This window comes from Loxodonta africana, chromosome 2, assembly GCF_030014295.1.
Source record: "Loxodonta africana isolate mLoxAfr1 chromosome 2, mLoxAfr1.hap2, whole genome shotgun sequence".
NCBI lineage: Eukaryota > Metazoa > Chordata > Mammalia > Proboscidea > Elephantidae > Loxodonta > Loxodonta africana.
In genome coordinates, this window is record NC_087343.1 from 166,484,889 (window position 1) to 166,506,869 (window position 21,981).

General features: G+C 45.5%; 1 protein-coding gene across 1 annotated transcript in view; it reads right to left on the reverse strand.

Moving 5' to 3' along the window:
- The window catches only part of FAT2 (FAT atypical cadherin 2), a 75,849-nt gene extending 54,343 nt beyond the window's left edge, over window positions 1–21,506 (reverse strand). Inside the window, exons 1-7 of the mRNA XM_003404612.3 lie at window positions 18,095–21,506; window positions 14,398–14,712; window positions 10,568–10,626; window positions 8,862–9,173; window positions 6,048–6,258; window positions 4,003–4,142; window positions 1,182–1,463 (exon numbers count right to left, since the gene is read on the reverse strand). Coding sequence (XP_003404660.2) covers window positions 1,182–1,463; window positions 4,003–4,142; window positions 6,048–6,258; window positions 8,862–9,173; window positions 10,568–10,626; window positions 14,398–14,712; window positions 18,095–21,356 — 4,581 coding nt within the window. The 5' untranslated portion in view covers window positions 21,357–21,506. The remainder of the gene's footprint in view (window positions 1–1,181; window positions 1,464–4,002; window positions 4,143–6,047; window positions 6,259–8,861; window positions 9,174–10,567; window positions 10,627–14,397; window positions 14,713–18,094) is intronic.
- Window positions 21,507–21,981: the final 475 nt, after the last annotated feature.

Sequence of the window (21,981 nt, forward strand, 5' to 3'; positions counted from 1 at the left end):
GGTCTCCAAGAACATTAGTTCTTCAAGATGTTAACAGGCTATGCAGAAAAAAAAAAGTTCTGTGGTGTTATGGATTGAATTGTGTCCCCCCAAAACATATATTGAAGTCCTGGCCCCTGGGCGTATGAATGTGACCCTGTTTGGAAACAGGATTTTTCTCTTGTGTTAATGAGGTCATATCAGAGTACGATCAGTCCTAAACCTAATCCCTTCTAAGTTATAAAAAGAGTGGAATAGACAGATACACAGTAGGGAGACAGATGCCAAAGACACCAAGGAACTCCTGGGACTGCCGACAAAAAAAGATTTCCCTGCTAGAGCCATGGCCTGAATTCGAACTTCTAGCCTCCAGAGCTGTGAGAAAATGAATTTCTGTTCTTTAAAGCCACACACTTGTGGCTTTTTTGTTTGTTTGTTTGTTACAGCAGCGCTGGGAGACTAAGACATATGGGCAAGTAAACTTGGGGAGCACTGAGTTAAGTTAAACAGTTTCCTTTGCTACAAAACTTCTCATTAATTACATAAAATATATTTAATATACTAATGTGCCCAGAGGAGAATAAACCAATGCATAAGAGCCCTGAACCTGGAGTCGGGAAGACTGGACTATGATTTTAGTTCCATTATAAATAACTGAGTCCATGGACAAGTCTGTTTTCTGTGGGCCTCTGATAAAATAAGAGAAATGGGTGGGATCAGGGCCTAGACTAGAGTGAGGCAAGCAAAGTGCATGGGCACAAAATTTAAGGAGGCACTGACTCTCAAAGTCACATGCCTGCACTTGCACAGCCCTGAGATGGAGTACCTCTTTAAGTTTTGTGCCCTACATGGCTCTTAGTCTTACTCTGAGTGGGATGGTCTCTGGACCCCTTCCAGCTCTAATACTATATGAATCCACAATTGTGGTCATGAAGGCATGAAGCAGGGACAGAATCGTTGGGAGATACCTTGAGTAAATCCATAGGAAGCAAAGGTTGACAGGGGTTTCTGTGGTAGCCATCTCATCTCTATCCTCACTCCCAAGCATCCCTTGTGGAAGGTCCCCCTGGCCAGCTCTGTATCTCATGGATTATCATTACGGGCGTTGGTACACCTGGCTCATTAGGTGAGAGGGAACCTTCAGCATGTCTCTGATTATGCCCACCCCATGCATAACCTCACCAACTTTTCTGTTTACTCACCATAACTGTCAGCGTGTGCTGAGAGGGCCCCAAGCCCAGGTCCAGTTTCCCCACAGTTACCAAGACACCACTGCTTGGGTCAAGTTGGAAGAGGCTGGCACTTCCTGGGTCTTGGCTGCCATGTATGGTGTAGATCAGACCCTTGCCGTTGTCTTGATCTGTGGCCTGGACTTGGAGAAGCTCAACACCAGGCAGTGTGTCCTGGGGAACTCTGACCTCATAATGGGACTCCAGAAACTGAGGCCGATGGCGGTTAACGTTGGCTACTGTGAAAATATAGACCTAGGGAGGACAGTGAGAGAGAAGGTACACTGTAAGCATCATGGCAGCAGGGATCTTGTCTGTCTGGTTCTCCATTATATTCTCAATGCCTAGGACAATGCCTGGCACCCAGCAAGCACTCAATGAGTATTTGTGGAATGAATAATAAATTTTCCAAATTCCAAGGCTTTTAGATGCTACAGTCTAGTGGTTTTATCCAAAAATAGTATGACCACATAAATAACATGCCTGCACATACAACATGCTGAAATGACAAAATTATGTAGAGTTCTGTCATAGCATGCCTATGCATATACCGAGCAAATATTGTGACACTTTCAGAAGTGAATTTTGAGCCTCATTCACCCTCATTCAATAATCTGAAAACGATCATATTTGTATAATAAAGGTATAAGCCATGATCAAGAAGTCATGGATCAAGTTTGGTAACCAAAAAACCAAACCCATTGCTGACAAGTGGATAACTCATGGCAACCCTATAGGACAGAGCAGAATTGCCCCCATTGTGGTCTTAAAAGCCTCTGAGTGGCCATCTAGGATACTCCTCTGGTCTCAACCCTTAGGGAGCAAGGAAGAATGAAGAACGCTAAAGATACGAGGGAAAGATTAGTCCAAAGGACTAATGGACCACATCTACCATGGCTTGCACCAGACTGAGTCCAGTACAACTAGATAGTACCCAGCTACCACCACTGACTGCTCTGACAGGGATCACAACAGAGGGTCCTGGACAGAGCTGGAGAAAAATGTAGAACAAAATTCTAACTCATAAAGACCAGACTTGCTGGCGAGTCAGAGTGGAGAAATCCCCAGAGTATGGCTCCCAGACAACCTTTCAGCTCAGTAGTGAAGTCATTCCTGAGGTTCACTCTTCAGCCAAAGATTAGACAGGCCCATAAAACAAAAGGAGACTAAAGGGGCACACCAGCCCTAGGGCAAGGACTCACAAGGAAGCAGGGGTTAGGAAAGCTGGTAATAGGGAACCCAAGAATGAGAAGGGAGAGTGGTGACATGTCATGGGGCTGTTAACCAATGTCAGAAAACAATATGTGTACTGTTGAATTACAAACTAGTTTGTTCTGTAAACCTTCATCTAAAGTACAATAAAATAAATAAAAGAATTGCCCCACTGAGGTTCCTAGGAGTGGCTAAAAAACCCAGAAACAAAAGTGGATTAGAAATGTCGACCTTTTGGTTAGCAGCCAAGCTCCTAACCACTCGGTTACGGAGACTACTGGAGTTTGGTAGTACCCCAGTAATCGGAAAATAAACAATTGAAACTCTGAGTTTGCACTGACGCAGTTCGCAGTCGTCCTGAGAGCAGGGAAGTCCCTCGTAGTCCAGCTGCCTCGCGCTGCAGACTGGTGGAGCTTCCGACAGAGGGCTGCGCCTGGGGGGCTGCCACAACCCGAGTACGGGCTGGTCCCCCGGCGGATGGGGGCCCTTGCCTGCGCGCGCCCGGGTCCCACAGTGGTGGCCCACGTGAAGCCGGGCGGTGGGACCTTGCAGGGGTGCGGGGGTGCCGGCACGCACTGCCCCAGGCCCGCGAGGCCCGGGAGGCCAGTCAGACCTGTCTTGTGTGAGCAAGGGACACGCAACCCCTCTGTGCCTGTGGCTTTCAGGTTCCGTCACAGCCGTACAGCTGGAAGGCAGGGTGGAATATGTCTGAGTGGCTGCTCCAGCCCTAGGGTGCGCACCTCCGGGGCTGGAGCTGGCCGCCCTGGTGAGGGCTGTTTCTGGAGCGGAAGAAGTTATTTCTTCCTGCATTGGAGACAGCAAGTTTGCAGAGCAGGTAAGGAATCCTGCCGGGAGAGGGGTGGCTTTAGAAACTTGAGGGTAGGCTAGTGAGGGTTTGCTCCTGGGAACCAAATCTCCCCATCAACAGGCACCAAGACGAAGACTTAACGTTAAATCAGTTGGCAGAAAAAAAAAAAAAATGAAATTGAAGTCAGCAACATGTAAAAAAAATATTGATATAGTGCGCTTATGAAAATAATGGAGAAGTGTTGTGCTGTATGCTAAAAAGTATAACACACGTTATTATTGTAAAAATGCTGTGTATAACATAGACGGTGGATCTTTTCAAATGAAATGTTGTGTGAAGTATCAATATATGAAACAGATAAAGCTCTGGCTGGAGCTGGAGTAGGAATCCAGAGCCCCACTTACCCATTCTGCATACCCGTGGTAGTCCAGTGGCACCCCGTCTTTAATTCAAAACCACTTATTCAAACAAACAAAAAACATTGCCATCAAGTCAGATTTGACTTATAGCAACCCTAAAGGCAGAACTGCCTCCTAGAGTTTCCAAGGAGAGTCTGGAGGATTTGAACTGCCAACTTTTTGGTTAGCAGCCACCCTCATTTTACAGAGAGTTCCAGCATGAGAGCCAGAATTCTCCCAAGTTTACAGAACTACAGAATGCTACAGATGACACAAGTCCAGAACTTTGGCTCCAAATTCAGTGTTCTTTGAGGAACACCATAGCCACAGAGAGCCTCTCCTCTCAACTTGGGAGTCCTTAACTGAGGCTTCTCACCTGGGTGGCAATGATGTGAGACCCATCCGTCACCTCCACAGTCAAGTTGTAGCTTGCTCTCCTCCGTGTATCAAGGGGCCTGGCGATGACGATGCTGCCCATGGTCTTCTCAATGTCAAAGTCCATGTCCTTATCCCCACCTGGAGTGCACACACAAACCTGAATGATTTAGGCAGAAGTAGCACAACAGGGGATTTGGCCATCAGATTTAGAGGTATAATAAAGCCCAACCTTGGCTGGGGGGACTGTGGACATTTAAGAAAGAACCTGAATCAGAGATTCTAAGACTCTTCAGACACAGCATGATATCTGGGTGACAAGCTGTAGTTTATCCCTCAGGAGTCCAAAAAGCTGCAATTTACCTGTCAAATTATTGTCAAATTATCATCAAAATTCAAATGGTGATACCAAACAAGGCAAACCTGTAAAGACTGAAGTGCCCCAGAGGAAGACCAAAGTTTGCCCAAGAACTCAGTTTCTTCCTGGGATTGAAACATACAGGAATAACGGAGCTCTGCTTCATGGCTTACAGGCAGTTTGTATAGCCTAAAGAGCCTGTATGGAGGAAAAATGGAAATACCCACTGTTCAGCAAGAGCAAATTTATTTAATAAACTACAGAATACCATGCACGTATTTAAATGTCATAGGAACCTGTTCAGTGATATAGCAAATAAGTTTAAGATATATCAAGCTTAAAAAGATTATAAATGATCCCATTTATATGAAATATCCAGAATAGGTAAATCCATAGAGACAGAAAACAGATTGGTGGTTGCTGGGAGGAGGGGAGAATGGGGAGTAATTGTTTAATGGGTACACAGTTTTATTTTGGAGTGACATGAATGTTTTAGAACTAGATAGAAGTGATGGTTGTCCAACATTGTGAATGGAATAAATGCCATGAAATGCCCACTTTAAAATGGTTACGTGAACCATTTTACCTCAATAAAAAATATCTTTTAAAAGACTATTAAAAGGTATTTTAATAACCCTAAGTGTGTGTGTGTGTGTGTGTGACATGTGTATATGTAAAGAAAAATGACTAGAAAGAAACACTTTAAAATTGTAACAATGGGTTATCTTCTGATTGGTAGGACTTTCAGTGCTTTTTATTTTCTTCTGTGCACTCATTGGTATTTTCCAAACGTTCTGTAGGGTATGTGTATTAATTTTGTAGGGAGGAAAAAAAGTTATATAAAAGAGCAGTGAATCAGAAGTGGAAGTAAATCCAGGAGGTCAAAGAGCTTGGGATAGGTGTATAGTATATCTGAACCAGGCAGGAAAAACTGTAATAGGACTCTATGGCACAGAACACTCTTGGATTAGAGGTTCTTAACCTGGAATGCCTACTATGCAAATTTATGTTTGTGTGTAAGCGCACAACTTTCTGGGAAGAGAGTCTACGCATTCATCAGATTCTGCCAGTTGTGACCTTCAGCTATTTAAACAAAACCTTGATTTAGAGTCAGAGAGGAACTTCAGGGGAGACCATTAGAGTTTGACCTGAGTGCCTCCCAGAATGAGAATGGGCACCTTCCCCTTGGTCTCAAGGATGGACTCTGGAACCAGAACATTACCACGGCTCCAGGGTGCAGTGGCCTCAGGCTCATGGTCCATCGAGTCAGTGTTACACTGATTTTCACAACAAGGTAGAAGAGAAAAGAGGAATCTTGTGCTTTCTCCTCTGGGCGTCCCTGGACCATTCACCTGGTCTCCCTAGTACTTGGGGAAACTGAGACCCTGCCCACTCTGGCTGGGGTGACCAGCAAGATCATGGGGGTCCCACCAGAGAGCAGATCACGGGCCTGGACTGAAAGCCTCATCTCAGAAGATGGGGTGAGAGGAAAGCTGGGCAGAAGTGGTACTCCTGTTGCCCCTGCCCCAGAGAACCCAGGGAAGGGGCGGTCACCACTCATGACCAGAAGAGGGGCTTCCAGGGAGTGTGACCTTGAGAAGGGTCAGAAGGATGGTATCATGAGGACTGGAACTCCTCTATAAGGATGAGAGGGGCTGGCCCTCCCTGGACCCTTGATCCCTTCTCACCTGCGATGTTGAACCAGAAGAGGCCGGGACGGCCCTCAACACTGATGACCCCCACCATGTGGTTCACAGGGTCAGTCTCCATGACTGTAAAGCTGTAGTGGGTCTCCTCAAAGGCCAGGGGTATAGAGGAGGGCCGGGGCCGAGGAATCCACTCAATGTGTAGCCGGACACTGGCCGAGAGTGGTGGCTGTCCACTGTCTGTGGCCTTGATCTGAAAAGAGGCCAAAATTGAAATTGAGGCTTTGTCTGGAGGGCGGGAGCCAGGAGACAAGAAGACCAAGGCAGCACTGAAGGCAGACCAAGAGACTGAGCACCCTAGACTCCAGCTGAGCTGGCCTCTCAGCCACTTGTTCATTCTTTCAACACACTGGAGTCCTTATAAACAGGTACCATGCTAATTACTGTAGACACAGTGGTGACAAACCATATAACCTGTGCTCAACAACCTCACAGTTAGTGAAAACATAATAAGAGCACTATTAATTAAAGGCTGACTGTATGCTCATTCCTTAATTAGATTTTGCACACATTGTATCCTCTACCCTTCCTGTCTTAGTCATCTAGCGCTGCTATAACAGAAATACCACAAGTGGATGGCTTTAACAAAGAGAAATTTATTTTCCCACAGTCTAGGAAGCTAGAAGTCCAAATTCAAGGCACCAGCTCCAGGGGAAGCCTTTCTCTTTCTGTCAGCTCTGGGGTAAGGTCGTCATCAATCCTCCCCAGTCAAAGAGCTTCTCAGGCCAAGGACCCCAGGTTCAAAAGACACGCTATTCTCCTGGCTCTTGTTTCTTGGTGGCATGAGGTCCCCATGTCTCTCCGCTCACTTCTTTCTTTTATATCTCACAAGAGATTGGCTCAAGACACCATCCAATCTTGTAGATTGAGTCCGGCCTCATTAGTATAACTGCTACTAATTCTATCTCACCAACATCATAGAGATCTAGGATTTACAACACATGGGAAAATCACATCGGGTGACAAAATGCTGAACAATCATACAATGCTGAGAACTGTGGCCTAGCCAAATTGATACACATATTTTGGGGGATACAATTCAGTCCATGACACTTCCCAATAAACATAATGAACTAAAAATTACTGAGCTCTCACTATCACCAGACCCTGTTCTAAGAGCTGTATGTACAATACCTAATTTAATCCTCATGACAGCCCTCTGAGAGAGGTGCTAGTATCATTTCCCGTTCACAGAAGGAAACTGGGGCTCAGAATGGTGAAGTCCTCTTGCCTGGGATTATATGCCTGGCAGTCTGTGAGGCTGGGGTTGCATCAGGCTGTCCGACATAAGAGCCCATGCCCTATCCACTTGTTATATTGGCTTCTTACAAGGAAACTATTCTTATCCCCAATTTGGAGATGATAAAGGCTCAAAGGTCCGAAGTCACACAGGTGTGAAGGGTCAGTAGTAGGTTTGGAACCAAGGCTTATCTTGATCCAAAACCTGTGCTTCTTTCACTAAAATCCTTATCTCGCAGGATAGAGCAGATTTCCCAGGCAAGAATCTTATTGCCCTCGAAGCGACAGGCTGAGAATTCTGATCCTTTGGCTGAAGTCAATACTCCTGGTTTCTCTGGGAGACAGCCAGGGAGAGGAGTACCACCTCCATGCCTGCTGACTGTCTCCCTCCTGTTGTTGTTATTAGGTGCCGTTGAGTTGGTTCTGACTCATAGAGACCTTAAGTACAACAGAATAAAACGCTGCCTGATCCCGTGCCATCTTCATGCTCGTCGCTGTGTTTGAGCCTGTTGTTGCAGCCACTGTGTTAATCCATCTTGTTTAGGGCCTTCCCCTTTTCCAATGATACTCTGCTTTACCAAGCGTGATGTCCTTCTCCAGAGACTACCCGCTGCTGTCAAGCTGATACCAACTCATAGCAACCCTATAGGATCCCTCCTAATAACATGTCCAAAGTAAGTGAGACAAAGTCTCGCCATCCTCCTAAGGAGCATTCTGGCTGTACTTCTTCCAACACGGATTTGTTGGTTCTCTTGCCAACCCATGGTATGTTCAATATTCTTCGCCAACACCGTAAGTCAAAGGCATCAGGTCTTCAATCTTCCTTATTTATTGTTCAGCTTTCCCATGCATATGAAGCAATTGAAAATACCATGGCATGGATCAGGCTCATTTTAGTCCTCAAAGTGACATCTTTGCTTTTCAACACTTTAAAGAGGTTTTTTGTAGCAGATTTGCCCGATGCAATAAGTCGTTTGATTTCTTCCATGGGCTTGATTGTGGATTCAAGTAAAATGAAATCCTTCACAAGGTCAATCTTTTCTCCATTTATCATGATGTTGCTTATTGGTCCAGTTGTGAGGATTTTTGTTTTCTTTATGTTGAGGTGTAATCCATACTGAAGGCTGTAGTCTTTGATCTCCATCAGTAAGTGCTTCAAGTCCTCTTTACTTTCAGCCAGCAAGGTTGTGCCATCTGCATAATGCAGGTTGTTAATGAGTCTTCCTCCAATCCTGATGCCCCATTCTTCTTCATATAGTCCAGCTTCACGGATTATTTGTTCAGCATGCAGATTGAATAAGTATGGTGAAAGGATACATCCCTGATGCACACCATTTCTGATTAAGTGCCATCAAATCAGTTCCAACTTTCAGCGTCTGATTTTAAACTATGCAGTATTCCCTTGTTCTTAAATAAAGTGTTCACAAAGGAAAAACCGGGACCCCAGTCCTTCCCTCCAACACAACAGGAAGGGGATACTGTACCCCTCCTGTATCCCCAAGAAAATCATGAACCACTGAAGCCACTCCTCCCTCTGGCCTCCATTCATCTACTCACTGTTAGGATGTTGTACTCCCCAGCTGCAAAGATGTTGCTGGATGACACCACGCCCGTGACTGGGTCGATACTGAAGCCCTCCTCGTCACTCTCCTCGATGATATAGGTGACCCTGCCATTAAGCCCCTCATCCAAGTCTGAAGCCACCAGCCTATACACAGGCCCAGGGGTCGCCAGGTTCAGTCTCTCTGGAAGGCGGACGTTGAAGAGTTTGTGGGAGAACACAGGTGGATTGTCATTGACATCCAAGACGCGTACCACCACCCTGGAGGTAGACTTTAGTGGGGGCTCCCCATTGTCCAGCACAGTCACCTGGGGACAGAATCAAGGATGAGTACCTGAGTTGCCAAATGCAAAGCACTGAATGTATTGCAACCTGCTACAAACCTACCACTGCTCTGGACAGCTGGATGTGTGTGCCAGTTTTCTTCAGTGTAGGCTCTTTATTTTATTATCATAGCCTCACCTACTTGGAACTCAAGTAACCTCGCCCACTAGAAAGCCAGTGAGAACAGAGAAAGAAACCAGAAAGAACTGGAAGAAAACAGAGCCACAGAGTCTCCAGCCAAAGCTGGCACTCTTTCCTAAGGGAGGCCCATGGGCCATTTCTGAGACCATTTACTTTTTATCTGCTTGTCATTCTCATAAGCTTTGTTCTTTGGTTTCTTTAACCTACTTGATATCAGAGAAAACAAACAAGAAGATGTTTATGAAAGATTAGGTGGTACCTTTTGAGTCAAACATGCTGCCTGATGCATGAAATAAAAGCCAGAGAGTGAGAGAAAGACACTAAAACTATTTCAAAATCAGGAGTTATTTTGTGCAGGGACAAATAGTCCCACAGATCAATAGACCAAAGGCATTGCAAGAGACAGGACATTTCCACCCAAAATGATCCAGAATTTTTAAAATATTCTGGTGATTAAAAATTAAACACCTGTCACTGAACTATGGAGAATGCTTTCTTCCCTAGAAGCATTAGAAGGCCAGTTAGCTGCTGCTTACAAATAATGCCTACTTCTAACAAAGGAAAGGAGAATGTGCGGAGCCTGGGAACACAGAAGACAAGCCGAGGAATATATGGTCTTCCCTCCTGAGATCTTTAAGACTAGAAGAGATGCCTGTTTATCAGTTATGAATAGCTCAGGAGGGGGCATAGGTAAGTTCCCCATCTGACATCCCTCCCTTCTGATTTAATCCTTTCCAGGTCAGCGACCAACACCTCTCCTTGGAATGAGCAACAGGAATGTGTATGTGATTTTAGAGACATCCTGTAAAAAGCCCAGATCTAAAAGACAAAGGTCTGAGTTTTCATCCTGGCACTGTTACTGACCTGTGTTTGACCTGGGGTGACTGTTTCTCTAGGCCAGAGGCATGAACTGGAAACCAGACTCAACAAATCCATAGCACATATGTACACTCTCCCTTCCTGCACTCACTACAGGCATTACTAATCAATCAATGTTTCCTGCCCAGCCTAGACATGATTTCAGATTCCTTTACAGTGCGGAAGAGCCAGCAAAGACTCCTAGTGTCTCCACCACCAACCATAACAAGGCTCAGCTCAAGTATCTCCTCCTCCCTGAGCCCACACCCTCCTCAGCCACAGTACTTGGAGACAGGCGTGTGGCCATAGGCTTGGCCTCTTCAAGAGGCTTCCCACCTCCAGTCAAATCCTCTGAGTGGCTCCACCAACCATTACTCACTTCTAGAATGTGTTCATCCTTGTTCTCTCGGTCCAGCTTCCTAGCCGTGGATAGTAGACCTGGGGAGGGGGAAGATGATAGCAGGAGACATGAGCATAGAGCCTCCGGGGCCACTTTCCTGGGGTGGAGTTCAAGGATTACATTTAAATCCTAAAGCAGAATTCTTTTGTCCTTTGGAGAGTAGGTACATTAAGGGGAAATGGAGCTCTGGGGAAGGAGAGGGGAAGGGAAGGAGGTGGGAGACTGTAGCAGAGATAATAGTGTCAGCTGAGGTTCCCACGCACCTCCCATTGGTACCATTATGCAGCAACAGTACAGCAGGAGCCGCTTATTATTTTTCTTCTCCAGGCAAATGTTTCCTCATCACTCCAGGCCCATCCTTGATCCTTTCCTCTCTCTCCCCTCCCTCATCCAAAAATTTTCAAAGTGCTACTGGTTTCATCTCTGATAGTTCCTGATTTTTCTATTCCTTTCAATCTTACCTAACGCACTTTAGGTCTTACCTCAACTACCTCCCTGCTTCATTTCCTCCTTGTTCCCTACCTTAGTATCATGACCCATTTAAAAAAAAAAAAAATTGCCATTGAATCAATTCCAACTCATAGTGACCCTAGAGGATGAAGTAGAACTGCCACATAGGGTTTCCAAGGCTGTAAATCTTTACAGAAGCAGACTGCTGCATTTTTCTCCCACGGAGAAGCTAGCAGATTCAAACCACCAACATTTGGGTTAGCAGTTGAGCACTTTAACCACTGTACCACCAGGACTCCTTACAGCATCATGACAGCCAATACTAATCGAGCACACACATGCCTGGTCATTCTTCTAAGTTCTTTCTCTACCTCTACATATTGGCTCATTGAATTGTCACAACCATCTGAGAAAGTAGATATGATTATTATTTCCATCTTACTAGGGAGAAAACTGAGGCATAGGACAGGTAAGTAACTTTCCCAAGACCTCACAGTAAGTGGTGGAACTGGTATATGCCTTTAGAAAACTGACCCACTTGACAAGCTCTGGCTCTTCCCTTCCAGCTAAGGCTCATGCCATGCTTCCCCAGTCTGCCACCCATCACACTCCTCCCATCCTACAGCTCACTGTAACCAGCCCCTGGTCCATGGAGCCAGTGCAGATCCGCCCACTGAGCAGCTTCCTCTCTCTGCACACCCACAGCACCGTATCTACATGTCTTTTATGACGTTGTGCTCCTTTGCATTGGTTCTATAGTTATTTACATACAGATTTTCACATTCCTCATAACCTGAAGTTCTCAAGCCTGAGACTGTGTTTTCTTTATCTTCACGTCTCTACACAGCACATCATGTAAAGACCTCACTAAGTTAGGCTTTAAAACATTTTCTGAATAAACAAATGAATCTTGGGTTTAACAAAAAAACGTGGATGCTGGTAGAGATTTATTTATTTATTTAACAATTAGTTATTGAGTTCCTATTGTGTGCCAGGCCCTCGAGGTATTATGCTAGGCAAAAACAGTCAAGGTCCCTGTGCTTAGGAACCAGTCTTTGGAGTCTAGCGAGGGACATGGATAATTAATGGGATAATCACGTGAATAAATATAATATTCAATGTGGTAATTGTTACAAAGGAGGTAGGTGATGCTAGGAGGTGGATTATGAGATCAGGAGAAACATCGCTATGGAAAGAACAGCTGGACTGAAATCTGAAAGACAGCAGGGATTAACCAGGCAAAATGAGATGAGAAGAGGCTCCAGGAAGACAGAGCAGTAGCATGTGCAAAGGCCCTGTTCCAGGAGGGAGCATGGACTGAAGAAGGCCATGTAACTGGAACCAAGAGAGTGGCAGGGTGAGAGGGGCAAGATGAGGCCAGAGAGCTTGGCAGGGTCCAGCTGAAGTACAAGTTTGTGGGACACAACAGGACCTGACTTTATCTTAAGGTCACAGGGAAACCATCCAAGGTAGCTAAGTAGGATGTGGGACAATGTGATGGCAGTGATGAGAAAGAGGAGCTGTGGGTGATGGAAGGGGTGTTGATTTTTACCCAATTTCCCCTCATTGCTGATTCATTCTTTTATTTTAAAATATGAAAATATTATTTTATTTTACAATGTTTAAAAGTTTTCTGCTCCTCTACTACAGGAAGTTTTGCCAGACCTGGTGTCAGGAAACTGTTGACAGTAAACCGAACAAGGTTTGGATGAAGTTCAGAAGTTAATGCCTCAGGTAAGAGGTCTCTTCCCTTTGCTGAAATAGGAGGGACAGGGTAGACCCAGGGAAAGCCAGCTAATATCTGTCGACCAGACTCCAGGGAAAGGCACCCTTCTTGTAGGAGGACTAATCCATACCCTGAAGTCAAAGGTTAACAGGAAAGTTTCCAAACAATGTCAGTGGGCCAATACACACTTGTATTCCCCACCAGGTGTCTACCCCAAGACTTTCAGTCTCATGGGTCCTCATGGTTCCCTTCTGTCTTGAGAATGGGGCACTCCCTTGTAGCAACCTGTTTCTCTCCTTCCTCAAATCACGTCAGAGTTCTGTCCTTCAGGGACAAGAGTACATTTTTGGACCTGAAGAGTAAGACGTTGGGTCCGGAGGAGAGTATGTCAGCCTTCTCTACAATAAGGTTGCTGTTCATCCACCAAGAGGAAGATGTGGGCTTTGAGAAGTATTCACAGCAGTGGGAACTGACTCTCAAACTCCAGTGACAACAGGAGCCCGGCAGGTAGCATAAATGAGGGAATGGTGGGGACCAGGGGATTAGAGAATATGTGCCTGGGCTACACGGTGAGCTGCTGTTAGCTCCAGTCAATGGTGGCCCTGTGGAAATATGGAGTCAGTGTGGCCAAATCTTCCAATTTTCCAAGAACAATCAGATCTCTGGAATTTTTTGTGTGTGAAATTTCCTATTTTTTAAGTGTTAGCAACAAATTGAAAAAAATTGTTCTAAGATTGTACAAACCAAATACTTCTATGGGCTGCATCTGGCTCACGGCTGCTGGCTATGACCTTTGTGTTCATCTCATCCATCCACCATCCTTGCCCCAGGCTGCCTTGTGCCCAAGGACAGATGTCAGTGAGATGGTTGCTTTGACTTTCGTGGTGTTGTCGTTAGCTGCCAGTAAGTCAGCCTCTGACTCATGGCAACCCCAGGGCTGGACTGATGTAATCCACAGGGTTTTCATTGGCTGATTTTTGGAAATAGATTGCCAGGCCTTTCTTCCTGGTCCATCTTATTCTGGAAGGTTCATTGAAACCTGTCCAGCGACATAGCAACATGCAAGCCTCCACTGACAGACAGGTAGTGGCTGCGCACGAATTATATTGGTCAGGAATTGAACCCAGGTCTCCCATATGGAAGGTGAAAACTCTACCACTGCCCTTGACTTGACTTTAGTGGGTTCCAATTGCCACTGTTCTGGGCAGGGTTGAGATCAGCCTGGAACTACGGGTGAGGGATTCCACCTGTGGCTTGTGACTCAGGGGAGGAGTCAATTTGGGAGCACTGTGGAGGTCTGAATTACAGTAGTTTCAGTTTGACCACTGAACAACCTGTTTAGCTTCCCTCAGCCCCAAGGAGAGAAAACTGAAATATTTTCTTATTTTCCCTAGAAGATGAACTTTACAGAGCAAAGCGGTTCTGAAACTTTAGCACACATCACAATCTCCTGGAAGGCTTGTTAAAATACAGATGGCTGGAACCTACCCTCAGAGCTCTGACTTAGTAGGTCTAGGGCAGGGCCTGAGAAGATGAACTTCTAACAAGTTCTCAGGTGTTGCTAATGATGCTGGTCACTTTGAGAACTAATGTTGTAGAGAACCCTTATCACCAAGATTTCTGGGGTCCTTACCTGTAAGAGGATGAATAACAAAGAACCCCATGTGGTTCCCACTGGTGATGTTGAAAGTCAGCTTCCCGTTGGAGCTGGAGTCTGGGTCCCAGGCATCCAGCTGAAGCACTGAGGTATTCAAGGGTGCATCCTCCCGAACGGAGGGGTAAAACACAGGTCTGGAAATCCGGGGTGGGTTGTCATTGACATCCGTAACCTCAATGTAGACTTCAGTCACCGAGGAGAGGGGCACAGAGCCCTTATCCACTGCCAGTACGGTCAGCCAGTAGTAGGATATAAATTCTCGGTCAAGGGGTGCCGTAGTCTGAATCGCTCCTAGGGCCAATGAATCACCAAACCCAAAATACATTAGTGACTTTAGAAAAAGCTCAAAATGGTTTAGAAATCACCTTAGCCAACTTTCCCCAATGCGTATTGCGGAAAGGATGTTAACTGGTATTCCTTAAAAAAGGGAACTGTTGCCCATATGGTGTGGGAAGTGATGAGTTATACAAATGGGAACTTTAAATAATATCCTTATTGTAGAAGCTCGCAGAGACTGTCTCTGCTGAGATGCGTGTATGGAGGATTCCCAAGTTTATTTAACCAGAAGACACTGAAGACCATTTCGTTAATTAGTGTTGTGCACTACATCCGTCTAGGAAGTTGTCCCCTCTCCCAGTGTTACACATACGGAAACCGAAGGAAGCCCTTCTTGAGTTGACTTTTATTTCATCCTAGAAGGGCATTCGATGTATTGGAGAGAGCACTGCCTTTAGAGACAGGTGGACCTGGATTTGAGCTCTGACCCTATTGGCTCTGTAATATCAGGTATTTGATACCTGTTCCTGAGATTACTATTTTCTTTTGTAAACTGGGTGATGATTATGGTCTTGCCTCCCAGGGTGTTGTGAGATTAAACAAGACACCACTTGTAGCACATGGCACAAAGCTTAGAGCTTAGTAAGAGTTCAGCCTATGATACTTGACCTACTTTGTCCTGACTACTTCAACCCAAGGCCCACTGATTTATTTCACATGCTGTAAAGTGGACTTTCTACGATGCTGAACAGATTTCAGCAGAACTTCTAGACTAAGATGGACTAGAAAGAAAGGTCTGACAATCTACTTCCAGAAATCAATCAAGGAAAGCCTTATGGATCACAACGGTCCAATCTGCCACCAGTGATGGGGATGGCACAGAACCGGGCAGCATTTAATTCTGTTGTGCATGGGGTTGCCATGTGTGGGGGCCAACTCAGTGGCAACTAACAACAACAAGTGGGATTTCCTTACTGGTAAACCAGTTGTTGTTGAGTCGATTGTGACTCATGGTGACCCCATGTGTGGCAGGGTAGAACTGTGCACCATGGGATTGTCAATGGCTGATTTAACGGAAGTAGATCCCTAATCCTTTCCTCCAACATCCCTCTGGGTGAACTTGAACCGAAACCTTTAGGTTAGTGTGTTAACCATTTTTACCACCGAGGGACTCCAGGATTGCCTCACAGCTTCCTAACACTGCTTCCTTCAAGCTTTATGTTCTCGGAGACATAAATTTAGAGGTTAGGGATTTAATTAATAAACTGCTGTTCCCCTCTCCATTATCCTCATGATTTTAGAGACTTAGCTTCATTCATTAGTGGACTCATACCACAAGTATGTACTGAGGGCTTGATTACTAAAGGCCAGCATTATTCTAGAAGTCAAGAGTTCAATAGTGAGCAAAACAGGCTTGCACCCTGAGCGCTCTGTCGTGAATCACATTCAGCTCGTAGGGCCCATGCACAGACAAAGCATGTCAGAGCTGAAAGAACTTTACTCCTTTAATGGATGGGGAAACTGAGGCCCAGAGAGGGAACATGACTTGACCAAGACAACGTAGCAAGTAAGTGGAAAAATTGGGACTAGAATGGACTCTCAATCTAATGCTTTTTCCACCACATCACGCTGCCCTTTACTCTGGAAATAAATCACCCATCAGATTGAAAGCTCCTTAACAGCAGCGACTGCCTTTATTCCTTCGCCTTGAATCTTGCCCAAGGTGCCTGTCTTAGGGCATTACACGTACTCAGTAAACGTTTGCTGAGTTGCACTTATTTTCTCTGAAACTTAAGAGGAATAAAAGCTTGGAACCAGTTTTTTGGAGGGCAATTTGGGAATATCCATTAACTTTGAAAATGTGCATTATTCTTTGACCCAGCAAGTTCGTTTTTAAGAATTTTTCCTATAGGCACTCATGCATATGAATAAAAGCGTATGAACGAGGTTGTCATACCTGTATGACAGACTAATATTCAACTATTAAAAAAGGGTGAAAAAGGTTTACATCTACTGACATAAGATATCTTTATGTTTCATCATACGAAAGAAGTGTCAGAATTAGCATCTGTTGTATTAGGTTTTCATAATAAAAAAATAGTGATAACATATCAGATACAAAAAGGATAAAAATTAGAATATTACACACCAAATTGTTAATAAAGATTATATTTGAGGAGATGAGGCCAAGGAACATCCATTTTTAATTATGTATAAAAAATTTACATTTGGTATATATTACTTTTATAAGCAAAATATATAAAAAATATGTTATATGTGTGTATAAATACATATATAGTATGTGTGTGTGTATACGTATACATATATGTATATAAAACCAAACCAGTTGCCATCAAGTCTATTCCAAATCATAGCAACCCTATAGGTCTAGTAACCAAAAGGTCAGTTCGAATCCATCAGCTGCTCTTTTGAGACTCTATAGGGCAGTACTACTATGTCCTATAGGGTTGCTATGAGTAGGAATCGACTCGATGGCAATGGGTATATACATGTGTGTGTATATATACATTGGAGCCGAGCCCTTAACCACTGTGCCACCAGGGTTCCTATGTATATATGCACACTACACGCACACACACATATACATATGTGGAACCCTGGTGGCCCAGTGGTTAAGAGCTATCGCTGCTAACCAAAAAGATGGGCAGTTGGAATCCACCAAGCGCTCCTTGCAAACCCCGTGGGGCAGCTGTACTCTGTCCTATTGGGTGGCTATGAGTTGGAATTAACTCAATGGCAACAGGTTTGGTTTTTTTGGTTTTATATACACATACGGAGCCCTGGTGGCACGGTAGTTAAGAACTATGGCTGCTAACCAAAAGGTCAGCAGTTTGAATCCAGTTGCTCCTTGGAAATCCTATGGGGCAGTTCTACTCTGTACTATAAGGTCACCATGAGTTGGAATTGATTAGACGGCAATGGTTTGGGTTTTATAGTTTATGTATACATATATAGTGTATATGTGTGTTTATATATGTGTATATATATACATATATATGCATATACATATCCAGTAAAGATAAATTTAAAATAAAAGGCAGAGGAAAGAGGAAAAAAATAAATCCATTGCCACTGACACAGCCTTTGGCTCATGGCAATCCCACGTGTTACACACAGTTTTCTTGGTTGTAAACTTGACGGAAACAGATCGCCAGGCCTTTCTTCCACAACACTGCTGGCTAGGTTCAAATCTTCCACCATTTGTTTAATAGTCAAGCACAAACCTTTTATGCCACCTAGGGACCTACAAGAAGAGTCCCTACTTATTGCCTTTATTTTCAGCCTGCAGCCTGATTTCTTTCAGGGCAGCCCTTGATTTCCCTTAGGCCCATCTTCCCCTGGACCTGGCGCTCTCATTCTACCCCACTCCCCGTACCTGTGTCTTGGTTGATGCTGAAGGCTGCAAGGTCAGTGCCAGCCCTCAAGAAGTACTGGATCTCCCCATCCAAGCCACTGTCATCGTCATGGGCAGCCACTACCATCACCTGGGTTCCCAAGGGGCTGTCCTCCTGCACCTGGCCCTGATGCACAAAGGAGGTAAAGTGTGGAGGGTGGAGATTCTCATTCACATCCAAGACTATCACTTCCACATGGCAGAGGGTCCTGCGGGCCAGAGGCTTCCCACTATCACTGGCCCACAGGCTCAGATTGTAGCCCGTCTGCGTCTCAAAGTCCAGCTCTTTCTCCAGACTGAGGGCTCCAGTTGTCAGGTCTACCCGGAAGGTCCCATGGACATCATCCAACAGGATATATTGCACTTCTCCCGCAGGGCCCAAGTCAGGATCAGAGGCATCCAGAAATGTCAGGATAGTCCCTGGGGGCAGGTCCTCTGGGACCTTGAGGCTGCTGAGTTCTGTGAAGCACTGGGGGGAGTTGTCATTGGCATCTTCCAATGTGACTATCAGGTCAGTGACAGAGAAGAGCTGGTGGCCTTTCCTGGGCTGGTCCCTGGCCTCCACCTTGAGTATATACTGAGATTCTGATTCCCTGTCCAAGTGTCCTGTGACAACCAGTTCCCCAGTGAGAGGGTGAAGGGAAAACTTCTCTGTGGGACTTAGCAGGGTGTAGCGGACCCGCCCATTGTCCTCTGAGTCAGCATCTTTTGCTTTCAGCTCTGCAATTGTGCTCCCAACTTCTGCGTCCTCTGAGATGGTTACCTGATACCCACCAGGAGGGAACCTTGGTGCATTGTCATTCCAATCTATCACATTCACTGTCAGCAGCTTCCAGGAGGACTTTGGGGGAGTGCCTAGGTCATACACTGTTATGTTGAGGATGTAGAAACTGGTGGCTTCATAGTCCAAGGGAGCAGACACGCTGAGCAGCCCTGTCTCCAGCTCAATGTCAAAGCAGCCCTCCTCATTGCCATCTGCAATCACGTAGACCAGTTTGCCATTAAAGCCAGCATCAGGGTCAGTGGCTGCCAGGTGGGCCAAGGAAGTATTGACAGAAACATGCTCAAGAATGTCAATGGACTGAGGGAGGTGGTCCTCAAACTGGGGGGTGTGATGATTGATCTGATACGTGCTTAAGAATGTGAACTCCTCAGCATTGGACTCCTGGTTTTGAAACCCAACAGAGTGGAGAATGATGGTCTTTGTGATGTGTGCCAAAACCCCTCTTTTATGACATGTCACAGGGACCTCAAAACGAGAGTCCTTTACCACAGTAATATTCAAAGTGGTGGGCAAGGCATAGTATTGCCCATCTGAAGCTGTAATTTGCAGGGAATAGTTGGTGGGTTGACCAGCAGTATGATTCATAAAAGCACGGTTGAGGGATATCTCTCCAGAGAAATGATTTATGTCAAAATACCCTAGTTCATTGCCAGACACAATCTCATATTTCAGATTCTGAAGCTCATCCACATCTATGGCTGATATGTTCATTATCGATCTCCTTACTGGTGAGTCTTTATGGATAGACACAGTGCAGTTGACTTCCTCAAACACAGGCTGGTTGTCATTTAAGTTATTGAGCCTAAGGGAAATTGACACTTCCTTTACCCGGCGAAATGGGGATCCCCAATCTGATGCCCATACCCGGAAAGTATAAATTCTTTTCATGAGCTCATAGTCCATGGGTTTGGAGGTAGAGATGATCCCCAGGTAAGGGTCAATAGAAAAGGGCATGGCTTTTGGACCAGCAATGGAATAGGTGACATATCCATTCTCCCCATGATCCTGGTCTGTGGCAGTAACAGTCAAAACACTGGTGCCTGGAGGGATGTTCTCATCAAAGGTGGCTGCATAAGAAGACCTGTGGAAGATGGGGGCATGATTGTTACAGTCCATTATGTTGATGACCACAGTGGTGGAGGCCAAGCCCAGTGAGGTTTTGATGTGTAGCTGGTAGTAGGCTTGGTCCTGGAAGTCCAGGAGCTTTGTAGTGGTGATCATCCCAGTGTGAGCATTAAGTTTAAACCCTGTACTCTCTGAGGATGGCTTTAGAACATAGCGCAGGCTGGGGAAGTTTGGGGTTACTTTCACCATCACCACACGGCTGCCAGGAGGGGAAAACTCACTAAGCTTCACTCTGTAAACGGCCTTCTCAAATTTGAGGGAAGCCAGTTTGGAAGGGGGTAGGTGAAAGCCCCGAATCTGAGAATAAAATGCAGGGCTGCTCCTGCTCCTTGCCTGGAGGCTGAGGTTGAATCCATGAAGGTGCTCCATCCAATTGATGCTTTTGATGGACACCAAACTGAACTCATTGCTCTGGGCATAAGACTTGATGGCTTTGAAGTGCTTTCCAGGATCACCACCAACAATTTCCACTGAGTCCACATCAGCTCCTGAGCTGTTGGCATCCACCACTACAGTGGCATAGGTGGTACCCTCGTTGCCATCTGGTGGAGTCACTACTACCGAGGCAATGGCTGGAGGCTTCCGGGGGGCAGGCTCCACCTGGATGACAAGTGCAGCCAAGTTGCCAAACCCATTACCCTCAGAGATTTTCCGCATGCGGTCTACAGCCAGCACCTGGAGCTCATACCTCCCTCGCCAGGTGACGTTGAGCTTCCCAGCCACGGTCACCACGCCGCTGGTGGGATGGATGGCAAACATCTCTGACTTTGTGTTAAAGGAATAGTAGAACTCAGCGTTCTGACCTAGGTCAGCATCTGTAGCAGTCACCTTGCAGATGGGGCTCTTGAGGGGCATGTCCTCAGAGATGGTGACTTTGTATGAAGGTGGGGAGAACAGGGGTTTCAGGTCATTCTGGTCCAGGATGTGTACCACCACATGGGTCAATGCTTCAAGCTCCAAGGTCTTCTCTGTGGCTTGGATGATTAGGGTGTAGCTATCTTGCACCTCCCTGTTCAGAAGGGCCGTGTTGCTGCTTTTTGTCCTTATTCTCAGAAAGCAGAAGTTGCCCACCATGTACTCCTCTGTTTTAAACACATTGGCCACATCCCCAGAGATGATCCGGTACTTCACTATCCACTGAGGCTCTGTGAGGTAGATGCCCATCTTCACAGAGCTCTCCACGTAGGTCTTCGGAGCAGAGTTTTCATAGATTGTGGCATTGTAAAGGGAGTGGGTGAAGTGCCAAGCTGAAGAGGAGGTGATCCCTTCTAGGGGCTTTTCACAGGTCACACAGAGGAGCAAGAAAAAGGTAAAACCCAGCAAGGCAATAGTCATGGTGGAAAAGTTCCTGAAACCCTGGGCAAAAAAAGAAAGAAAGGGTGTAGGTTAAGAAAGAAATGGTTCTTAGGGGGAGAGCAACTAGGAGTACATAGCAAGGTATATATAAATTTTCGTATGAGACTGACTTGATTGGTAAACTTTCACTTAAAGCACAATAAAAAGAAAAAGAAAGAAAGAAATGGTTCCTGCTGCTGTGATTCCAAACAGGGAACATTTGGGCAATGTCTGAAGGCACTTTTGTTGTCCCAGATGGGATGCTACTGCAGTGGGTAGTGGCCCAGATGCTGCTAAACACCTTTAAATGCACAGGAGAGCCTGTGCATTGTAAGAATTATCTGGCCCCAAATGTCATAGTGCCAAGGTTGAGAAACCTTGTGCTTGAAGAAAAGCCAACTACTTTGAAATGCTCTCTCAAGAGCACCTGGTAGATATGTCACAGTTCTGACTACTTCATTCTTTTTCCCAAAAAAACTTCATCGATTCCTAGCAATGACCAAAGTGTTTCAACCTTGAGTCAGGAACCCAAGCTGAGTAGTCAGGTTCTACTATCCTTCTGCCTGTACTTCCCACAACGCCCCCGACACCCACAATCAAGGTTTAGCTCCAGCCACAGCGAGCT